This window comes from Chenopodium album, chromosome 27 (genome assembly GCF_948465745.1).
Source record: "Chenopodium album chromosome 27, dcCheAlbu1.1, whole genome shotgun sequence".
Lineage (NCBI taxonomy): Eukaryota > Viridiplantae > Streptophyta > Magnoliopsida > Caryophyllales > Amaranthaceae > Chenopodium > Chenopodium album.
In genome coordinates, this window is record NC_137860.1 from 1,398,313 (window position 1) to 1,416,862 (window position 18,550).

At 36.1% G+C, this 18,550-nt stretch overlaps 1 protein-coding gene across 2 annotated transcripts; it reads left to right on the forward strand.

The window, feature by feature from the left end:
• Positions 1-938: 938 nt before the first annotated feature.
• On the forward strand, positions 939-17,882 carry LOC145621121 (pre-mRNA-processing protein 40C-like). Of its 2 annotated transcripts, none has more exons than XM_081675851.1 (16): positions 939-1,061; positions 1,218-1,417; positions 2,126-2,759; positions 2,847-3,010; positions 4,839-4,876; positions 6,284-6,362; positions 7,005-7,475; positions 9,799-9,882; positions 10,826-10,966; positions 11,139-11,245; positions 12,330-12,453; positions 13,151-13,294; positions 14,012-14,158; positions 14,739-14,861; positions 16,461-16,792; positions 17,376-17,882. In XM_081675851.1, exons 2-15 carry the CDS (start codon positions 1,238-1,240, stop codon positions 16,776-16,778), a joined length of 2,754 nt encoding a protein of 917 aa, XP_081531977.1. In that variant the 5' UTR covers positions 939-1,061; positions 1,218-1,237; the 3' UTR covers positions 16,779-16,792; positions 17,376-17,882. The 2 variants fall into 2 exon arrangements, with proteins under 2 accessions (XP_081531977.1, XP_081531978.1); XM_081675852.1 differs by having other exon boundaries at positions 941-1,061; positions 1,251-1,417.
• Positions 17,883-18,550: the final 668 nt, after the last annotated feature.

The window sequence follows — 18,550 nt, forward strand, 5'->3', positions numbered from 1 at the left end:
CATCCCCTTCCCATCATCACAACGCCAAGAACAATCACACGCCCACGCACCACCACACAACAACTTCAACTTGCCACACTCACAATTATTCCATTGTTGCACCTCTTAGCCCACACTACATCACTTCACAACACACCCAAAGTCACCAACCAACAAACCCATCGCAAACATCAACAATGCTCCACTATTTCAATGTCATCACAACAGACTACCTTTCAAAGCTAAACACCATTATTAGTTTGTCAACAGACTGGAGAAAGAGATAACTTGAGGGAGAGAAAAATAAAAATTACTAAGTATAATATGCGTAATTGCTAATGCGTTACTTTTCAATACATTCATCATATAAATTACAACATGTTAAATAATGGCAAGATATACTATAAATGTAGTCGATATCCCAAAATTTATACGGGCGCCGTACAATTGTACTCATAACAGTTTGAAATTTACCACTATTCACATATAAGTATTTATGTTTCATCATATTTAACAATATCAATTGTTTTATTTTATAATTTTTACCTAATTAACTACTCTATTATATTACAATTTACAAGTAAACTAGAAGGACGAATTACTATGTAACTTAAGGTTTCCATAAAATTCTCCACATATTCCAATTGACTAACATATTATATTCAATCGTTGTATCAAAACTCGATTATTGAGGATTGACATTGGTAACATACTTTGAGCCTACATGTTAATGATTTGAAAATCCTCGAAAGACAAGTAGAATACTCATCCATTGTACTCATTACAATAACATTTTACATGTGTTGACTACTTAAACGGTATCTATTATTAAAGACACGACCAAAGATTTAACCTTAACTACGTAAACTATAAATGGGTAGAGCTCCGTGAAAATCAAACATACGGGTAATTTACAAATTACAGTAGGACCTTGGAATTACCCGTAAAACACAAACCAAACCAAATAGCACATAGAATCCTCCTCTTTCCCCCAAATTGAGGATCAACTAAGAACATTGAGAGCAAATAATTTAGGGTTACAAAATTCAAACTTTTCCAGAAAATTGAACTTCATTCCCCAGGTATAATCGTTTAATTGCCCAATTTATTCGATTTTCTTTTCTAGGGTTTAATTTACATTGGCATGCTCAATTAAAGTTACAGATTTTAGGGTTCTTCGCCACTATCATGTTTCCACTGAAATTTCAATTTTTTGATTGGTAATTTTATACTTTCAGCTCAATTATTTTGTTGATTAATGGGGTATTCAGAAGTTGTCAACAACAATTCTCTACCGCCCGGGGCGTTGCAACCTTCGCAGCCGGTACCGGTGCGTCCTCCGGCTGTGGCGTTCGAGGTTTCGGGCAATGCCGCTTCACCAATGATGCCACCACAAAGAGCATCAGCAACTGCTACTAACTTTACTTATACCGCGATTGTATGTTGTTTTTCTAGCTCTTTTTCAGCTGTTTTGCTATTTGGTCAAATTAATTGTGTGTGTTTTATTACTAGTATGTGCAAAATTTTATTTTGTTAGGGTTTTTGTACCTGTAAAATGGTAGCTTAGGTATCTTGATTTTGAAGTGTCATTAAGAGTTTAAGGTAATATAATAACAAATGGTGTGTTTTTTAGTACAATTTACCCTTGTACGGAGTACTTCGTAACTATGAAAGAACCTTGCGTACTTTACATATTTGTGTAGTGTAAAGGTACTTGTAAATTGATTATATGTGAAGTATATAGTTATTAAATCATAGAAAGTTAGCATGGAAGAATAATTGGTGTATTGGCTGATTTGGTTCGGTTCATCAATTGTGTTTGTGTATAGTTCCTTCCATACTCACTGCTTTTGATGTCAGATTAATCCATCTTATGTTTGCGAGATTAACTTATCCCTTGATGTGCCATTGAGAAAACAAATTAAGTTAAATGGTTAATATTTATAGAGAATGAATTAACACATGAAGCAATTATAATCACGCGATTTATACTTATTGTGGGGGATCATTGACAAGTCTCACTGACGAAGAGTGCTTTTGGACATTGGATCTAATATCAATCCCCCTTAGTAGTTTCCTTAAATTTTAGTAATAAGAACTGTATTTGGATGTGATTCTGAAAAGGTTCTTACTTTATTGACCACAGACTGTTCCAACTAGTGTTTTAAAAGATGCAAGTGCAGTATCTTCATCTGCTTCATCAGCTGCACAAGCTTCTTCTAGTTCTGAGACAACTGTATCTGTTACGTCTAATGTCAGTCAAGTGACAACATCAATTTCTGGTTCCCAATCATTTGAATTACACTCTGGATTGTCTACTGGCTCAATGAAACCTGGTATACCAGGGCAAGCAGCTTCCGCTGTATTGTCCTCCGGTCATTCAGTCTCTTCCTCAGTGATGGGTTCTTTTGCGCCTGCAGTGTTAAGACCTGGCACGCCAGTAGTCCCGCTTCCATCAAATCCAGTGTTTCAACCACAAGCATACCCTCCGTATGCATCTATGCCTACTCCTGGTGCTTCACCTCAACCACTTTGGTTGCAGCCCCCACAGATGGGTGGACTAAGGCCTCCATTCTTACCGTATCCTCCTGCTTTTCCCGGCCCCTTTGGTTTGGCAGCACGTGGGTCTCTTCCTTCTGTTCCTGTGCCGGATGCTCAGCCTCCTGGTATCACACCTGTTAATAATCTTGGTGGTATGCGCTCATCTTCTGTTACCGCTCCTGGCGTTCAGATAGTACATAGTTCTGTGATGCAACCCGAAGTACCACCTCCTGGGACTGGTTTGTCTTTATTATTTTGATTATTGGTGCACTAATTTGTGTGGCTTGGCTTTCTTTTTTATAAGAAGATTTCTTTGACTTGTGCAGATAACAGTAAGCAGGTTGATGATGCTAGTACTAATGGTACTTATTATCAAAATCATCAGTTAGATGCATGGAGTGCACATAGAACTGATTCCGGGGCTTTATATTATTATAATGCTATAACTGGGGAATCAACGTATGAAAAGCCCTCTGGTTTCAAAGGAGAGGTATTTTTTTTTTTTTTTTTTTTTTTTTTTTTTTTTTTTTTTTATATTTAAATTTTGGACCTTTTGTTTTCATGTGAAGATTAATTCAGAATGTGTTTATACCCCCCTCACCCCGGGAAATGTATGTTCTTCTCTTTTGTACTCTACTTTGCAACACTTTTCCTTTTTGTGATCATTATCTCCATGTCCCGGTCTTTTGTATGTAGTGATTGTTTCTTTTCAAAAACTTGTCAAAGACTCAATACTAAATGATTAAGGATTGCAATTGAAGCATGAAGTCCAATGAGGAAAAATTTGTTAAATATTGCATGCACACCATCAATTTAAGGAATCCATAGATTCAAAGGTGTTTTGTTTAGAGATGCACCAAGTATTCTTCCTTCATGATCAGATGGTGCTATATTGTCATGATTAATCATGCCCTGCCCTCATCGGTCATTGTTGTTTTACTGTATGTTCACATATTATGCCCACAACTCTTGGAATGTTATTTTTAGTTTATATTTCAGCATGACTGCCCAAGGGATAATACGGGTTTATGGCCCTCCTTTTGTTTGTGGGAGATATAGGTTGTCTTATTGGTCTCATGTTAGTATACTTTCTTAAATACTCATCAAAAAACCGAAATGTAGAAGGTTGGGTTGTTACTTAATTCGTTAGTAAATTTTAGGTCCAGAAATGTAGTTTGCTACCTAGTATGGTAAAATAGGCCTAAATACACCACTCATGTATTAATTCGTTCGTTGTTTTTTTTTGTTTTTTTGGTTCGGGGGGGGGGGGGTGTTTAGTGCAAATTACACTGTTGGATGAGCAGTGAAACAGCTTTATTGTGGTTATTTTTCTTTCAAAAATCAGATGTGGAAGAGAGTAGGAACCTTCACATTGAGTTCTTTAGGAATGGCCATCAGTCGAGAACACTGATGTACTGTTGTTAGTTAAGAACTGTCCCTTGTTATTCACTTGTAAATGGTGGATATGAGAAAAAAATTTTGCATGCTTCATTGTTTGTTACTCTAATTTATTTTCTGCTCCCCGCTATTAATGCTCTTTTTTCTGACACAATAAACATTTTATAAAACCAATGGGCAATGGCTTTGGATCTCTGGTCTCCCTGATGGAATCACTATGATCCCCAACAACCTTAGTCCATATTTAAGCTTGAAAAGTTACTTTTACTCATGGAAGGCATTGGAGTTCTGCATTCTCACACTTTTTAATATCGCTGTAATAGTATTAAGCCACTTCTTTGTCTTCTAAACCCATTTTTTTTCTGTTGTACAAAGCGGACCTGCAGCCAACCCAATATTATTTAAATCCACAAAGGTGCAGTGGAGCAGCCTTTTTTCCATATTTCTCTCCTAAGTTAATTTTCTCTTCATGGCTTCCATCACTGACAATAGTGCCTTGTATACTCCATTGTTACATGAGATTCTCCAGATTGGGATTAGGGGGTGCATACAAATTTTTTGGCTATTCTTAGTTCCTGTTCTATGTCAATATTTCTTGAGACGCAGAAAAAAACCATGGAAGTAGAAGGTCCCCTAATAGAGATATTGCATATGTGCGAGTAGTAGGATGTGTTTGTCTTCACTGTGAGAAAGCCAAATTTGCTTGGCATTAGCTTTTAAAAGTGTCTTGGAGTGGGGTAGAACTCAAGGAAAAGTAAGGTATTAACTGATAGAGAATGACGAGTATGTTGGAGTAGGCTCATGCTGGTATTTAATTATTTTATTCTATTATTATTTTTTATGTCAACTTCTCAGTTGATGTATGATGGTTACTGATGGCATTTTCTTTCCTTTTCTTTATGGATCAATTGTGGATGCAGCCTGCAAAAGCAACTACACAGCCAACTCCTGTTGCATGGTGAGTAATTCTCATTTGGCTATATTACTTCCTTTCTATTATAGTGCTCTATTGGACACAAAAGCTTTAGTGTCTATGTTTTTTGGAAATCATTGTTGCTCTTGTACAAGTAATTCTTTGTTTAGATTTTTGGCATATTGCTTTATGGTTCTATTCAATGTGATAAGGTTCTTTCCAGAGATTTTGCATAACCAGGAACTACCTTTTTGTACAATCTTGCCAATTTCACAAAAGTGTCCTATGTGATCAACAATTCGTGTGCATTTCTCCATTATTTAATTATAAGATCCGTAGTTGGCCATAAGAGTGTCAACTGGCTTCTCTTTCTTCTGTATTTGATTATATTTACTTCCTTTGTTGATTAATATCCACAAACAAGTAATCAGCTTAATTAGATGTCGATGATCTATAATTATATGTACTTGACAATTGACATGGGTATGTGTCCAAGCATCTGACTCGGCTATATTGTGTCATACCCATGTCCGAGTGTCGAGGGTCCGACATGGGTAGTTAAGGTGAAATGAAGAGTCCATGTAACATATTCGATGGTAATTATGGTTTTATGGTGGTGGTGTAATTCTGTGAGGAAATACTGCAACAGATTTGAATGAGCTGGTAATGCTGGTTGTCACTTGTCCGGCTTCCGCTATTAGACCACCTGATAGTCAAAGGCTCCTCCTAAAGCACCTTTTGTTTTTTGGGCTGTTACAAAGCGGCAGACCCCTACCAAAGATGAACTGAAAACAAATGATTCTGATCATTGCTAGTATGTTTATTTTCTTGAACTCAATAGAGAGTTGATCCATAACTTCTGATTTTTTGTTTAGAGTGCTTCTATTGTGGCATTTGAGTAGCTGAGTTGATGTTTGTTTGGGATCTGGGAGCTAGTTTTTTTTGGCTATATGGTGTTTGTCAGGGAAGAGGGGGGGGGGGGGGGGGGGAGGGAAGGAAAGGTTTGCAATGGCAAGTAATAATTTTTAAGTTTTTTGGTGGATCTTGTATGTTTGGAGTCTTTATCTAGTTTTGTCGTTGAGACACTGGTATGTGATTTTGAGCTTGGTATGTTTTGATAGCAGTCCTTGTTTACTGGTCTGTCACTCCCTTGGTGTCCTTATTTATCACTAAATCTTCCCACCCCCCAACACACACACACACAAATAAAGGTGAAAAAAAAAATCCGTTAATAGAATTGATAGCTCAAGCTTGTATATTATACTCCTGTTGCCCTTCCCCTGCCTTGTTTCTCTTCTCTGTTCATGGTATGTGATTTGTTTATCTAGGCTTTTTGTAGTTTGTATTTTTTATTTTTACTACTTCAAGAGTGGTGGTCTTATAAGTCTGTTTGAATTTCTTTGCTTAGGTTTCTTTATTGTCCCATTAATTTTATAAATATGTATTGTGTAGGGAGAAGGTGAATGGCACCGATTGGGCTCTGGTCTCTACCAATGATGGAAAAAAGTACTATTATAACACCAAAACCGAGGTAATATGACTTCTAAATGAGGTGTATTCAATCTCAACTGACTGTTATGACACATAAGATTTAGATCCCAAGATGGATCTTATCTTGCAAAGGCGTCCTTACTAGCCACCTTACTGGTCCTATGTGTGGGCAAGCAGTGCTGTAGAATACCTTAAATCATTGACAAAATATGTATAGTAATAATAGTATCTTAATGCATATCACTAGCCTTGAACAAAAATAAAATGTGTAGGGAGTCTAGGGACTTTCTCAAGAGATGCTTGGTGTTAACTGACTTTTCAAATTTGAAATTGACATGTGTGCAATGTATTGCAAGGATGATCTGCTTTTCATGTAAAAAGTACTTTGCAATTTTCTGATGGTTGTCGATTGTCATTTTTGAAATGTACTGGCGCATGTTTAGAAAATTGTCCAGGTATGATCAATGTATATAAGGTCTTCCATTTGGATTTCTCGAAGTTCATTTTCTTCATCTGTCTCCAGGCCCATTTACCTGTTTTCCAATTTGTCTGCTACTCCGTTTTTATAGCTTTTAGTAACTGTTGAAATGTTTTTTAAGTGTTGTCTTGAATTATAATATGTTTATTGTGTCATTTTAATTACTCTATGGATGTTCTCAGCCATATGTAATGTCTTTATCAGGTTAGCAGCTGGCAAGTACCACTAGAGGTCACCGAGCTGAGAAAAAAGCAGGAAAATGACAACGTAAAAGAAAATTCGATTTCAGTGCCAAATTCCAACGAATTAAATGAAAAAGGATCTGTTCCTACTAGTTTAAGTGCTCCTGCTCTCAACACAGGTGGTCGTGATGCCATAGCCCTTAGAGCCTCTGGTGCTCCAGGATCATCATCTGCCCTTGATTTGATTAAAAAAAAGCTTCAGGAGTCAGGAGTAGCTCAGGTTACATCTTTCTCAACTACTTCGTCAGGATCAACATTGTTAGAAGTTAATGGGTCTAAAACAGTTGAGCCTACAGCTAAGGGCTCGCAGAGTGAAGGAAACAAGGACAAGCCAAAAGATGCTGAAGGAGACGGCAATGTATCTGACTCATCATCAGACTCAGAGGATGAAGATAGTGGACCAACCAAGGAGGAGCGCATAGCTCAATTCAAGGTTACTTTCTATTCCCTATTGTTGTTTTTGGTTCATTTGTATTTGGGTGCTTTGTTGTAGCATCCTTGTGATGTAGCACAGACTCATTAATTACACAATTTTGGTCAAGTGTGATGTCATTGTTTATTGATTGAAATTCATGTGGCTATAGGCTGAGTTTTACATGTGTATTTTATGCCTTGCTAGTAAAGATATAAGAAATAATGTCTATTTGCGTTATCACATGATAATGTTTCTTTGGTGGAGGCTATCTGGTGTGCTCTGAATCCATCAGATTGATTTGATTAGTCTTTAAGTTCATAATAAATACAGTATATGAACTTTGGTAGGCAAAAGGGCTCAATATGTCGTGGCTTAAATGCTGGATGCTTTGTATTCCAAATCGTAGGCTGTTTTGATTGAAGAGGATTGATAGATTTTTCTGTGTCGAGACTCTCCTTTGGTTATCTTCTAGAAGTGAGTAAAGTAAGCTTCTTTATATGCTCACATTCATGGGGATTTCCTTACTGCGTCATTTTTAGATGTATAGAGAGACTTTTTATAGTCTTGAATTTTTTGTGGATTTCTGGTCCCTCACTTTCTATTAGTTTTGCTCTTCAATGAATTTTGTTTTAAAATCTAAAATTGAATCCCACAACCTTGATTGGAAAACTAGAATAGAACCGAATTCTTTCACTCAAACTGAGATTTGTGTTGCATGTAGACTGAGCGACCTGGTTGAAAGAGTATTCTTAGGGTCTAAGTGTCTAACTATCACATGGAGCTCTAGAGTATTGGTTGTGGTTTTTCTTGCATGTCTTTATGTACTTGCAAAGTTGCAAGCTGCAAGCTGGTTGAAGATTGCCACTGTATCCTTATGGTGGGGCTATCGGCTAAGCTGAAGATTTCTTTCATTCTAATTAAATCTCAGAATTAGAGATTTAAAAGGAGAAGGATTTTGTTTGAGCTGTTTAAGAATACTACTGCGTATTAATGAGTGGCTGTATATATGAATTTTTTTTTTTTTTTTTTTTTTTTTTTTTTTTTTTTTTTTTTGAGAAGTATTTGAATCCATATAAGCTTCCTGCTTATGGTCCTGCACCTACTTTTTGCAGTTTGACCTTGATCGGCTGATTATGGGAGAGTGGATATTCTGATTTTAGTTTTGATGATGCATCTGTAAAGAGTGCATGTGATCTTGCTGTTTGCATGTATTGATATTCTGTAGATGTTGTCTAGTTGGAATGGGATGTAATTTAGATTAGGGTTTGATAATGAGATTCATCAAGCTTACGCCCTCTTATGGGATTATTTATTATATAGCCTTTTGGGTCTTTAGTTAGATCCCCATTAAAAAAAAATTAAACAATGAAAAAAATGGTCACTGTCTAATTTACTAAGGGTGTGTCGACTTTGTTCTATTCACCTAAACTTATCTGAACTTGTTTTGGTTATAGGTTGAACTTGGGTAGCCCTTATTAACCCTTATTTGAACTTAATTTATCTGAAATTGTATGAACTTTATTTTTCCTGATATATTTAGAAATAAGGTGAACAAAGTTAAGTAGGTTGTATATTCTCGATTAGAAAAATCACTTAAGTCCAATTTAGGCTATTAGTTATCTGTAATAGACTGACAAGGCAAGTGAATAAAGATTAAAGCTTGAATTTTGAATTGAAAATGGCAAAAAGGTTACAAATTGATGGGTTTAATAGCTTTAGGATATTGAGGCCTCTCTCTAACAACGGCTTTAACTCACTATGGTTTCCCCAAAACAAATTTCTGAATATCTTCCTTCTACTACTCTCTACCTAATATTGCTACCCTGCAGCTAATAAGCCAACCTAACAACTACTGCAGTAGTGCTTCCCCTTTTAGTGGTGTTAGCCTACCCCTTTTTTCTGCTTCCTGATGCAAGTGTGAAGGACATGTGGTGTGTTGGCCTGATTCGTTACATTATCCCTTTAATTATCAAAACTAAAGGTACTCCCTATCCTTAATAATTGGCCACATCTGATTTGGGGGTTCTTATTTAGGAATCTAGATGCTAAATATTAGGACTTGCTTCTCCATTTAAATTTATATTCCCCTTGGCAATTTATTCTTTCTTTGGAATTGTTATAGGGTTAACATTAAATTTATGTGAGAAGTTTCAACTTTTAATCTTTTATTAATTTCGGAATGTAGTTGATTAATTGAAGTGTTGTCTATTATTTTGGGACAGAAAGAGCAGTCCTTTTGTTTTCGAAGCTGGCAAGCAACATTGCATTGATTCAACCACTCATTTATTGCAATTTGGTTTAAGTAACATAGGGTGATGACTTGCATGATCTGGAATTTCAGGATATGCTAAAAGAACGTGGAGTAGCACCTTTCTCTAAGTGGGATAAAGAATTGCCGAAGATTGTATTTGACCCACGCTTCAAGGTTCGTTCACTTCAAGATTTGGAATGTTCTGTATTGAGGATCCAGGGCTCTGCAAAGGGTTTTCTTTAAGCAGGTCTAATCAGATAAATTTACCTGCTGAATGTAATATCTTGCTGCACCCTGCTATCTTGTCTATAAGCTGCATATGGGTTTTTATTTTATTTTATTTATTTATTTATTTTTTTTACTTACAATCAAAATTAGTATTCATTCCTTCAAAATAGGTATTTTGCAACTGCATAGATGGTTTAGCTCTGTAATGTAATGCTATTTAGTTTATATCTGACTACATTGCTTATGAAGTTCATACCAAATGAAATTCTTGTGTTTCTTTCTGATTATTGTACTATCAAAATGTAGTCTGAAAATAAACATGTTTTTGTTGAGTACGGGTGGAACATGTGCGCATGCTAGTTCTCTGTCCTAAAAATAGGTTTTTCAGTTTGTCTGAAGTTCCTTGATTGTTTAGCTGCTTTCTTTTCCTTTTGAATTCCTAAAGACAGTTTGAATTCGTAAGTTTTCTTTCCTAATAGATCAATGTAAATTTCTCTACATGTAAATAAAAGAAAAGTTGCCAACTGTAAGCGTTTCAATGAGCAGCATGAAAAGTTCTTTAGGCTTCATTTAATGCTATGCCCAATGTCATGAGCCTACAATACTAGTTTTGGACCCATCCGAACTTGAAAGAAGTCAGCTTCCTAGCTGCCATAACTTTCGAGTTTTCATTACTGCATTAGGGACATATGATATGTGTTTGTTGTTAAAGTCCGTATCACCAGAGATTCTTACCCTGAATGATATTGGTTTGTGAATTCTGTAGATGCTTGCTTCTGGGTGTCTTTGCCTTTGCTATGCTTAACTTCCCTACAAAGTCCCAATTTATTTCTTCCTGTTTTCAATCAGTCCTACCATAAACAAAGTTAATATTTTCTTCCATCTGTAGGCAATACCTACTTATGCTGAACGTCGATCGTTATTTGAGCACTTTGTTCGTACACGAGCTGAACAGGAGCGTAAAGAAAAACGAGCTGCTCAAAAGGCTGCAGTGGAGGGTTTCAAGCAATTGTTGGAAGAGTCAAAAGAGGTGGTTACAATTTTAATTTTGCTTTGGCTTAACTATTGCTGTATTTGCTGTAGAGAATATTATGTTTATACGCAAGGAGGGTGCACTTCTGAATTTGATATAAAATTTATTCTTGCACGAAGACATGAAGTTTTCTTACTTGAGTTTATTTTTTTTTCTTTTCTTTTTTCAGGATATTGACCATACTACTGATTATTATACATTTAGGAAGAGATGGGGCCATGATCCACGATTTGAGGCTTTGGAGCGCAAGGATCGAGAGGCTTTGCTTAATGAGAGGTACAATGACTTTGTTGTGCTTCTTTACTTTTTTCCGTTCTTCACTATCTTGATGTATTTTGAATTGTCTTCTGTAATGTTTTATTTGGACTAGATACATTAAACAGACATAGTTGCTTAATGGAAGGGCTTTTCTTTATATTTGGCCAAGTTTTCTTTTCCCAAGTTTAGTTTGGGCTGGAGGGGCAATAGGGTCATTTTTTTTTGTGTTGGCGATTGGGTAGTTCGGTATGGTTGCTAAACCTGCTTCCTCTGCCTCATACCCAATTACCTACTTGCTTTGCTGGTTTATTATTTTGAACTCAGCTAAGTGTTTTTTCTGGAAGTCTGCAACTCTATACATAAGTACATAACATATAATCTCTGGACTATGCTTTCAAATAAAATGAAAAACGATAATAAGTTATTCCTCGTGGTTTCTTGAACTTTCTCAATATTGCAGAAAATTCCTTAAACTCACATCTGCTTTAGGCTCTTACAGCTTGTTTGGTAGACTATTTATGGTGATGGTAATGAGCCTTAAAATTTACTTATAAATTCATTGTTATTACCTCTATTTATATCTGTTTTTCAAATCAGCTCTTTGAGTCATAAGTTTCATGTCCTAAGCTAATACCCTTTGTTCTTCTTTAATCTACAACCTTTGAGTTGTACTTTCTATGCCTTCTCTCTGATCCATAATTAAAAATATTCAAGTATCAAATTATTCAGAGTTTCAGCAGTGATGCTTGAGTTCTTCTCTTTGCTCACTTACCAAGTGACATGGTAGAAATTCTAGCTTATTGTATCGACCTGGCACAAAGCACCATAGTTGTATTAAGTTTTGTCAAAACTCAAAAGTGTGTTGGACATAAATCAACATGACATCTAGTTCTGCCAACGTGTGTTCTTATACCTGTTTTGTAAACGTTGTGAAATTGATGATCATCACACCTTATCTCAAAAACTAGTTTAAGGTTTAGAAATATTTTTATTTTTCTTACTTTCCATCTTGTACATTGTGTGATTTTACTGATTCCATTCATCTCTCAAGAATATCTCAAATTCTTTCTCTAATGTTTGAACATCATTCTGTGAATTGCAGGGTTCTTTCACTAAAGAGGGCTGCTGAAGAAAAAGCCCGAGCTGAACGTGCGGTTGCTGTTTCTAATTTTAAATCCATGCTTCGAGAAAGAGGGGACATAACGGCAAGTTCTCGTTGGTCCAGGGTGAGTGCTTCACATTGTGATTTGAGAACAATGTTTAATGTTGTGGCTTTGATGAGTGTACTGATGTCAGAAATTGTGGAGATGCAGTGAAGTTGATAAAAGGAGAACTGTATCATATAACATCTTTATATCATTTAATATTTTTTACAAAATTTGGACCACCCTTCCTGTTGATTGTTGTATTTGTTTGAGCATTGGTGTGTTTACATCTGTGTTTTTGTAAACTTGAAGACACACAGTGCAACTCAAACATTAGGTGTGCTTAGTGTTCTTAATAATTTCTGTTTTATCAGTCCAAAAAAATACAGATTCTTGGAAAAAGGTCTTTTCGATTTGAGTTGTTCATACATTTAACTTATAAAATTCCAGCTGAAAACTGAATGCTCCTAATAACTCATACGTACGTGCTTATCCTACTGAGAGTCTCATCTGCCACACAAGCTCGAAAAAAATATCTATATATCTTGAGGCTTTGAATGAAAGCTATCATGGAACTCCCTCTTTTCTTTTTTTTTTTGGGTTACCATTTAGAATTGGCATAAAAGACTTGCCTATTAAGTTAGTTGTGAAATGTCAAGTTTCTAAATTTTATTGGTACAAGTTTACGTAAAAATTAATGACTTCAATTCAATAGGTTTTGTTTTATGCTTTTATAGAAACTTGCCTGCAGCTTTATTAATAAGAAGTAATTTCACAGGTGAAGGATGGCCTTCGGGACGACAGCAGGTACAAAGCTGTCAAGCATGAAGATCGAGAGGTTTTTTTTAATGAATACATATCAGAGTTAAAGGCTGCTGATGATGAAGCTGAGAGGGCAGAAAAGGCAAAAAGGGAGGAACAGGTACTGAAGTTGCTTAAGTTAGGATATCTGTTAGCGCCACCTTTTTATTTCCCTTAAAGGTGTTAATGAGCAGAAATCTAGGTCAAAGCCTTCCACCCTCTTGGCGTGTTCATATTATGTACTTCTTAAATTACCATATAAAATTTTCACATCTTGTGTTCAACAAAACCATGTGTTTGCTCTTAATCTTCAGAAAGAGTCTCCTAAATACTTGTACTTCTGTGGTTACTCAAACTTAATATGCGTAGTGTTATGGTTGAAGAACCATCTTCTCTTTTCAATGCTGATGATTACAGTTGCAACGGATCTGGTTCCCCAAATTGTTATTTACTTATTATTTATCCTTCTTAATTTTTATAAACGTACAACAAAAGTGAACTGGAAAGCTCTTGAGTAGTCTAAGTACCTTGGAATAATGATTCCCTTTCAAATTTAAGAATTAATTTGAATCGCCTGATTCAATTTATCATATGTATTGATTCACTACACTTACGATTGGGAGAGTACTGTGTATCTAGGAAATTTCATTTACCTACTCCTAGAAAGTTAAAGTGCTAGTAAGATAAGGTTGTCTTTTTTTATTTTATTTTATTTTATTTATTTTTTTATTTTTATTTTTTATTTTTAAATTTAATTTTTTAAATTCTGTGTTATAATTTTTTTAAACAACTTTATTGTGGTAAATGAACATCCTTTAAATATGCTGCTCTATTGCAGGAGAAATTGAAAGAACGTGAGAGGGAATTTCGAAAGAGAAAGGAAAGAGAGGAGCAAGAGATGGAAAGAGTACGGGTGAAGGTTCGTAGAAAGGAAGCTGTTGCATCATATCAAGCATTACTGGTTGAAACAATAAAAAACCCTCAGGTAAATCCTTGATGTCCAGATTACCATCATTTTTTATGGAAGGCACACTGGGGCATTGGTGGGGTTCTTGTCTCAGGAGTTCCAGCAGAGTTACTAGCTTAATTCCCAGAGGAGGGTTGTTGGGGATATGGCGTTTGAACACCAACCACGGTCCGCAGGTGCAGGAGTACCTTTATAGTGTCTCACTCTTTCAAGTTTCAACTGCTCATCCTCAATTGTCATTTTTATAGTGTCTCACCGTTCTTGTCATGCATGTTCCTTGTTTCCTTCCATATTCCAGATACAAACCACCATTTAAAATCTGTAAGGGTTACAGCACACCAACTACGACTAAAGTTATCCATTGTAATCGAGTACACCAGCACTTGTTTTATAAGATTATCACCCTGAAATTCTTCCGTGTTGAACAACTTGAACTAATGTTGGCTCTTTAGTCGTATTTGAGTTGTCATATCGACATACAAACTTTCTTTTATTGAACTTTTGTGGTGGATCTGTTTTCTAGAACTGTTGTCTATTCAATTCCTAGCACTTTTATTAGGTCAATAGCTAGTTCATGTTTGCCAACTTTTTTTGCTAGGCATCTTGGACGGAGTCAAAGCCTAAACTTGCGAAAGATCCACAAGGGCGTGCATCCAATCCTGATTTGAATGAATCTGACTTGGAGAAGCTCTTTCGAGAACATGTCAAGATGCTATATGAGGTATGCAGTAGGAGAGTTATGATCATGTTTTTTTCAATTTCAATGGCCTTTGCTGTGCATTTTGGTCTTGTAAATTAGCATTACTGATCCAATCCTCTGAGCTTTCAGAGGTGCTGAACTTTTGTTCATGAATTTGTTTTGGGATTTATAATTTGCTGTTTATCGTGTATTTTCTTTTATTTTACATTATACATGTTTTTAGGAATTGGTTTTTGGCAAATTTTTTGTTGGGGCCTTGAGAGGGGTGTGTTGGGGGGGGGGGGGCATTCATGAATTTGTTCTGGGATTTATAATTTGCTGTTTATCGTGTATTTTCTTTTATTTTACATTATACATGTTTTTAGGAATTGGTTTTTGGCAAATTTTTTTGTTGGGGCCTTGAGAGGGGTGTTTTGGGGGGGGGGGGGGGGGCATGGTTTGGAAGGGAGTGAAACACCTTGTTTGAATTGAAGGAAATGGAGGGATGTGCTATATTTCGTTTGGATAACAAACGAGAGATTTGGAAGGAAAACTTATCATTCTTCCATTCCCTTCCCACCCTTTCCCATCCCGTTCTTTTCCTTCCCCTTTATCTATCCAAACACACTGTAAGTGTGATATCATCTTTCCCATGATACAATTAACAGTTTCATGGGTTTGGGAGGTTGTGATAGAGTGAAAACAGTACTCCAAAAGACGACTGTTCTGAATAGTTGAGATGGTGGCTGGAAGTGAAAGTGAAATATCTTTCTTATTATACAATCAACAGTTCCTTTTGCTATTTTGGGATGTCTAAGAGAAGTTTGAAGTAAACATATTTCTAATACGAAGTGTATTAATAGATTGATTAGATTTCCCTAGGTTCTCCTTGATTGGAATGAGTGAGGAAAGAGGGCCAGGACACATCTATCATAAAGCTTGTATGGATAAGTATGATGCACAGAGTTAGATTTGAAACATACCATGCAAATTGTGAAAATTACATAGTTATCCCATTAAATTATCCTTTCCTTGAATTATGCAGGGTGACAATTTTTTTTTTTCTTGGATTGAGGATGTGTGACTGCCAACCTAAAACAGGCATTTATTACATGTGCTAATTTGAGTTTGGCTTTCTGTATGATTGTGCATAACCTTGCTCGTGCTTGATCTTTATTCTGCAATTTATTCTGGATGGAGTATCTGAGTTTAACCTCTGCTGCAATTATTCTTCTTTAATACTTCATGTGTCCTAGATTAGTTTTTATTTTTTATTTTAAACACTTCCTTTTTGTAGGAAAGGTACCACACACCACCAATTTTTAATTATTTCATACCTCTCCTTTTAGACCCACTCTCTCCCTTCACTCATGTTTTCATTGAAGTAACAATGCAATATGCCCCACAAACTCCTAACATATATTTTACAATTAAAATGACACAAAGTTATTGAACAACTTATCTCCTAAAACACTGTGCACCAATTAATTTGTGAAAACTTCGATCTATTGTGGAGCAGATTAAGTGTCACATAAGGTTTTTGTGATTTAACTTTCAGCTTGATCATATCTTCTGTGCCCACCCTTGCTCAGCCACCCAGGCTTGTTTAACTTGGAGTTTGTTGCCTCTTTCAATATCCAGAGGTGTGCACACGACTTTAGGGCTCTTCTAGCGGAGGTTATAACTCCTGAAGCCGCAACAAAAGAGGCAGAAGACGGGAGAACTGTTCTTAGCTCTTGGTCTACTGCTAAAAGATTTCTGAAATCAGACCCTAGGTATTCAAAAATGCCAAGAAAAGATAGAGAAGCACTTTGGAAAAGGCATGCAGAGGAAATACAGCGCAAGCATAAAGATGCTGCTGAACAGAAGGGAGACAAGTATAACGAATCTAAAAGTAGGAATTCAAATGATTCTGTGAGGCCTTCCTCAGCATCCAGAAGTGGGCAGGATTGGAGATAGTGCTTTTTTACGAGGTAATGAGCTCAGTTTATATTGTATAACTAAACACATTTTTACAAATTTTTTAGTGTAGAAGTATATATTGTATGCTGGAAGACAGGGATTGCTTATAACAGTTGACTGAGTGAGGTTGAAACATTGAAGCACTGATACTTGAGTTAAAATACAACGAAATGGTATACTCTCTGTCCTCAAATAAAGTTCCCATTTCTTCTTAGACACAAGTATTTTGGAGTGAAAAATTGTAGAGTAGGTTTTGTTAATTAAAGGTGCATAATATAAGTTGGTATATTTTAATTTTTATTATTATGTGGTGAGAAAAAAATGTGGTTTATTAAATATAAGTGAAATAATGGAAAAAAAAATTAGCTGGTTAATTTGATGTTTGTTTGTCTGGCTTTTTGTGTGAACTCAACTCATATATGACATGAGAACTTTATTTGGGGACAAGCATTTTGTGAGAAAAGGTAATTTTTATTTGGGGATGGAGGGAGTACGCGAGTGAAGATCAATGAAAATTAAGAATTCATGCAATTTTAATGCTTGTGTATTAAAATTGGACCTGATGATGTGTATGGATGACATTTTGTTAATCAGGTATATGTTACGAATGAGAAGAAAACCCCATCTGATCGGGCAATTTTCTCTTTGGCCTACTTCCTCTCAAACCACAGGTTTGAAGTGAAGTTTAAACGTCTTCTGAGCGATAGGAAAATTTTGGTTATAATGAAGGTTGTGATGGCTTGCTGATTGAGATTGCTGCATGTGGAAATTATAGAACCAAACTGAGCTCCATGAGAGCTTGCTGCATGTCGCAGAGAATGAAGATGCTGTGATATTTGCAAGACACCATCACTAAATCACCTCATGCGAGTTTCTGTTCTGTAGACAAAAGTACAATACATGAATATAGTTGGATGAATTAGAAAAATACATGAAGCCTAGAAATTGTAGCATTAGGCTTTCATCCCTTTTATTTCCCCATTACAACATTCTGTTGCGGATTTCTTCTGTACATAATTATTCATATAGTATTTTGTAGTTTAACCTAAATTAAGGGTTACTTCCGATGGGGCGATGGCTAATGTTAACTTTTCTCCGTAAGTAGTCTGTGGATTTGCTCGTGTTTGTCATTATTTTATATTTGGTACTGTTTCACTGTGTTCTGATGCATGTATTTTTTGTTAGCCCAACCCCATTCAGGTGATGTTGTATACTCCCTAATTTATCCACTAGGTTAGTCTGGTTGGTTCACTTTCAAACTGTTATGCATCGAGGAGCTTGTCAGAGTATGGCCTTTTATGCACATTGCAGATGATCTACTGTCATTTGGACATGAGAGTAGTACTATGTGGCCTTATTTTATACGAAGTATTATTTTTGACAAGATTGATTGAGAAGTTTTGAACTTTACTGGGCTAAATTCCTTCACGGGTCAGTTTGGCCTGGGTTAGTGGGCTAGACAACTTGGTAGAGTGGGGGAAAGGTAAGGGAATCCCCTCTTCCACATTGTCTCTATTGGTGTTTGAACCTCTAACCTTATTGATCGGAAGGTGCTCTCCCTTCCAGTACAACGTGGGTATGGATAAGAGTATAAGACATAGTCACTGCCTCACTGGGATTTGGGAAGGCTACTTTAAGAGAGTTTTTTACGAGGAACATTAGATTGGTATTGAGTTTAGCTAGAGAGATATATTTCTATGGAGCAATGGACATCATATTTCGAGTTTTCTTCGTTTCTACAAAGGATATGGTGGTCTCCAAGACTTATG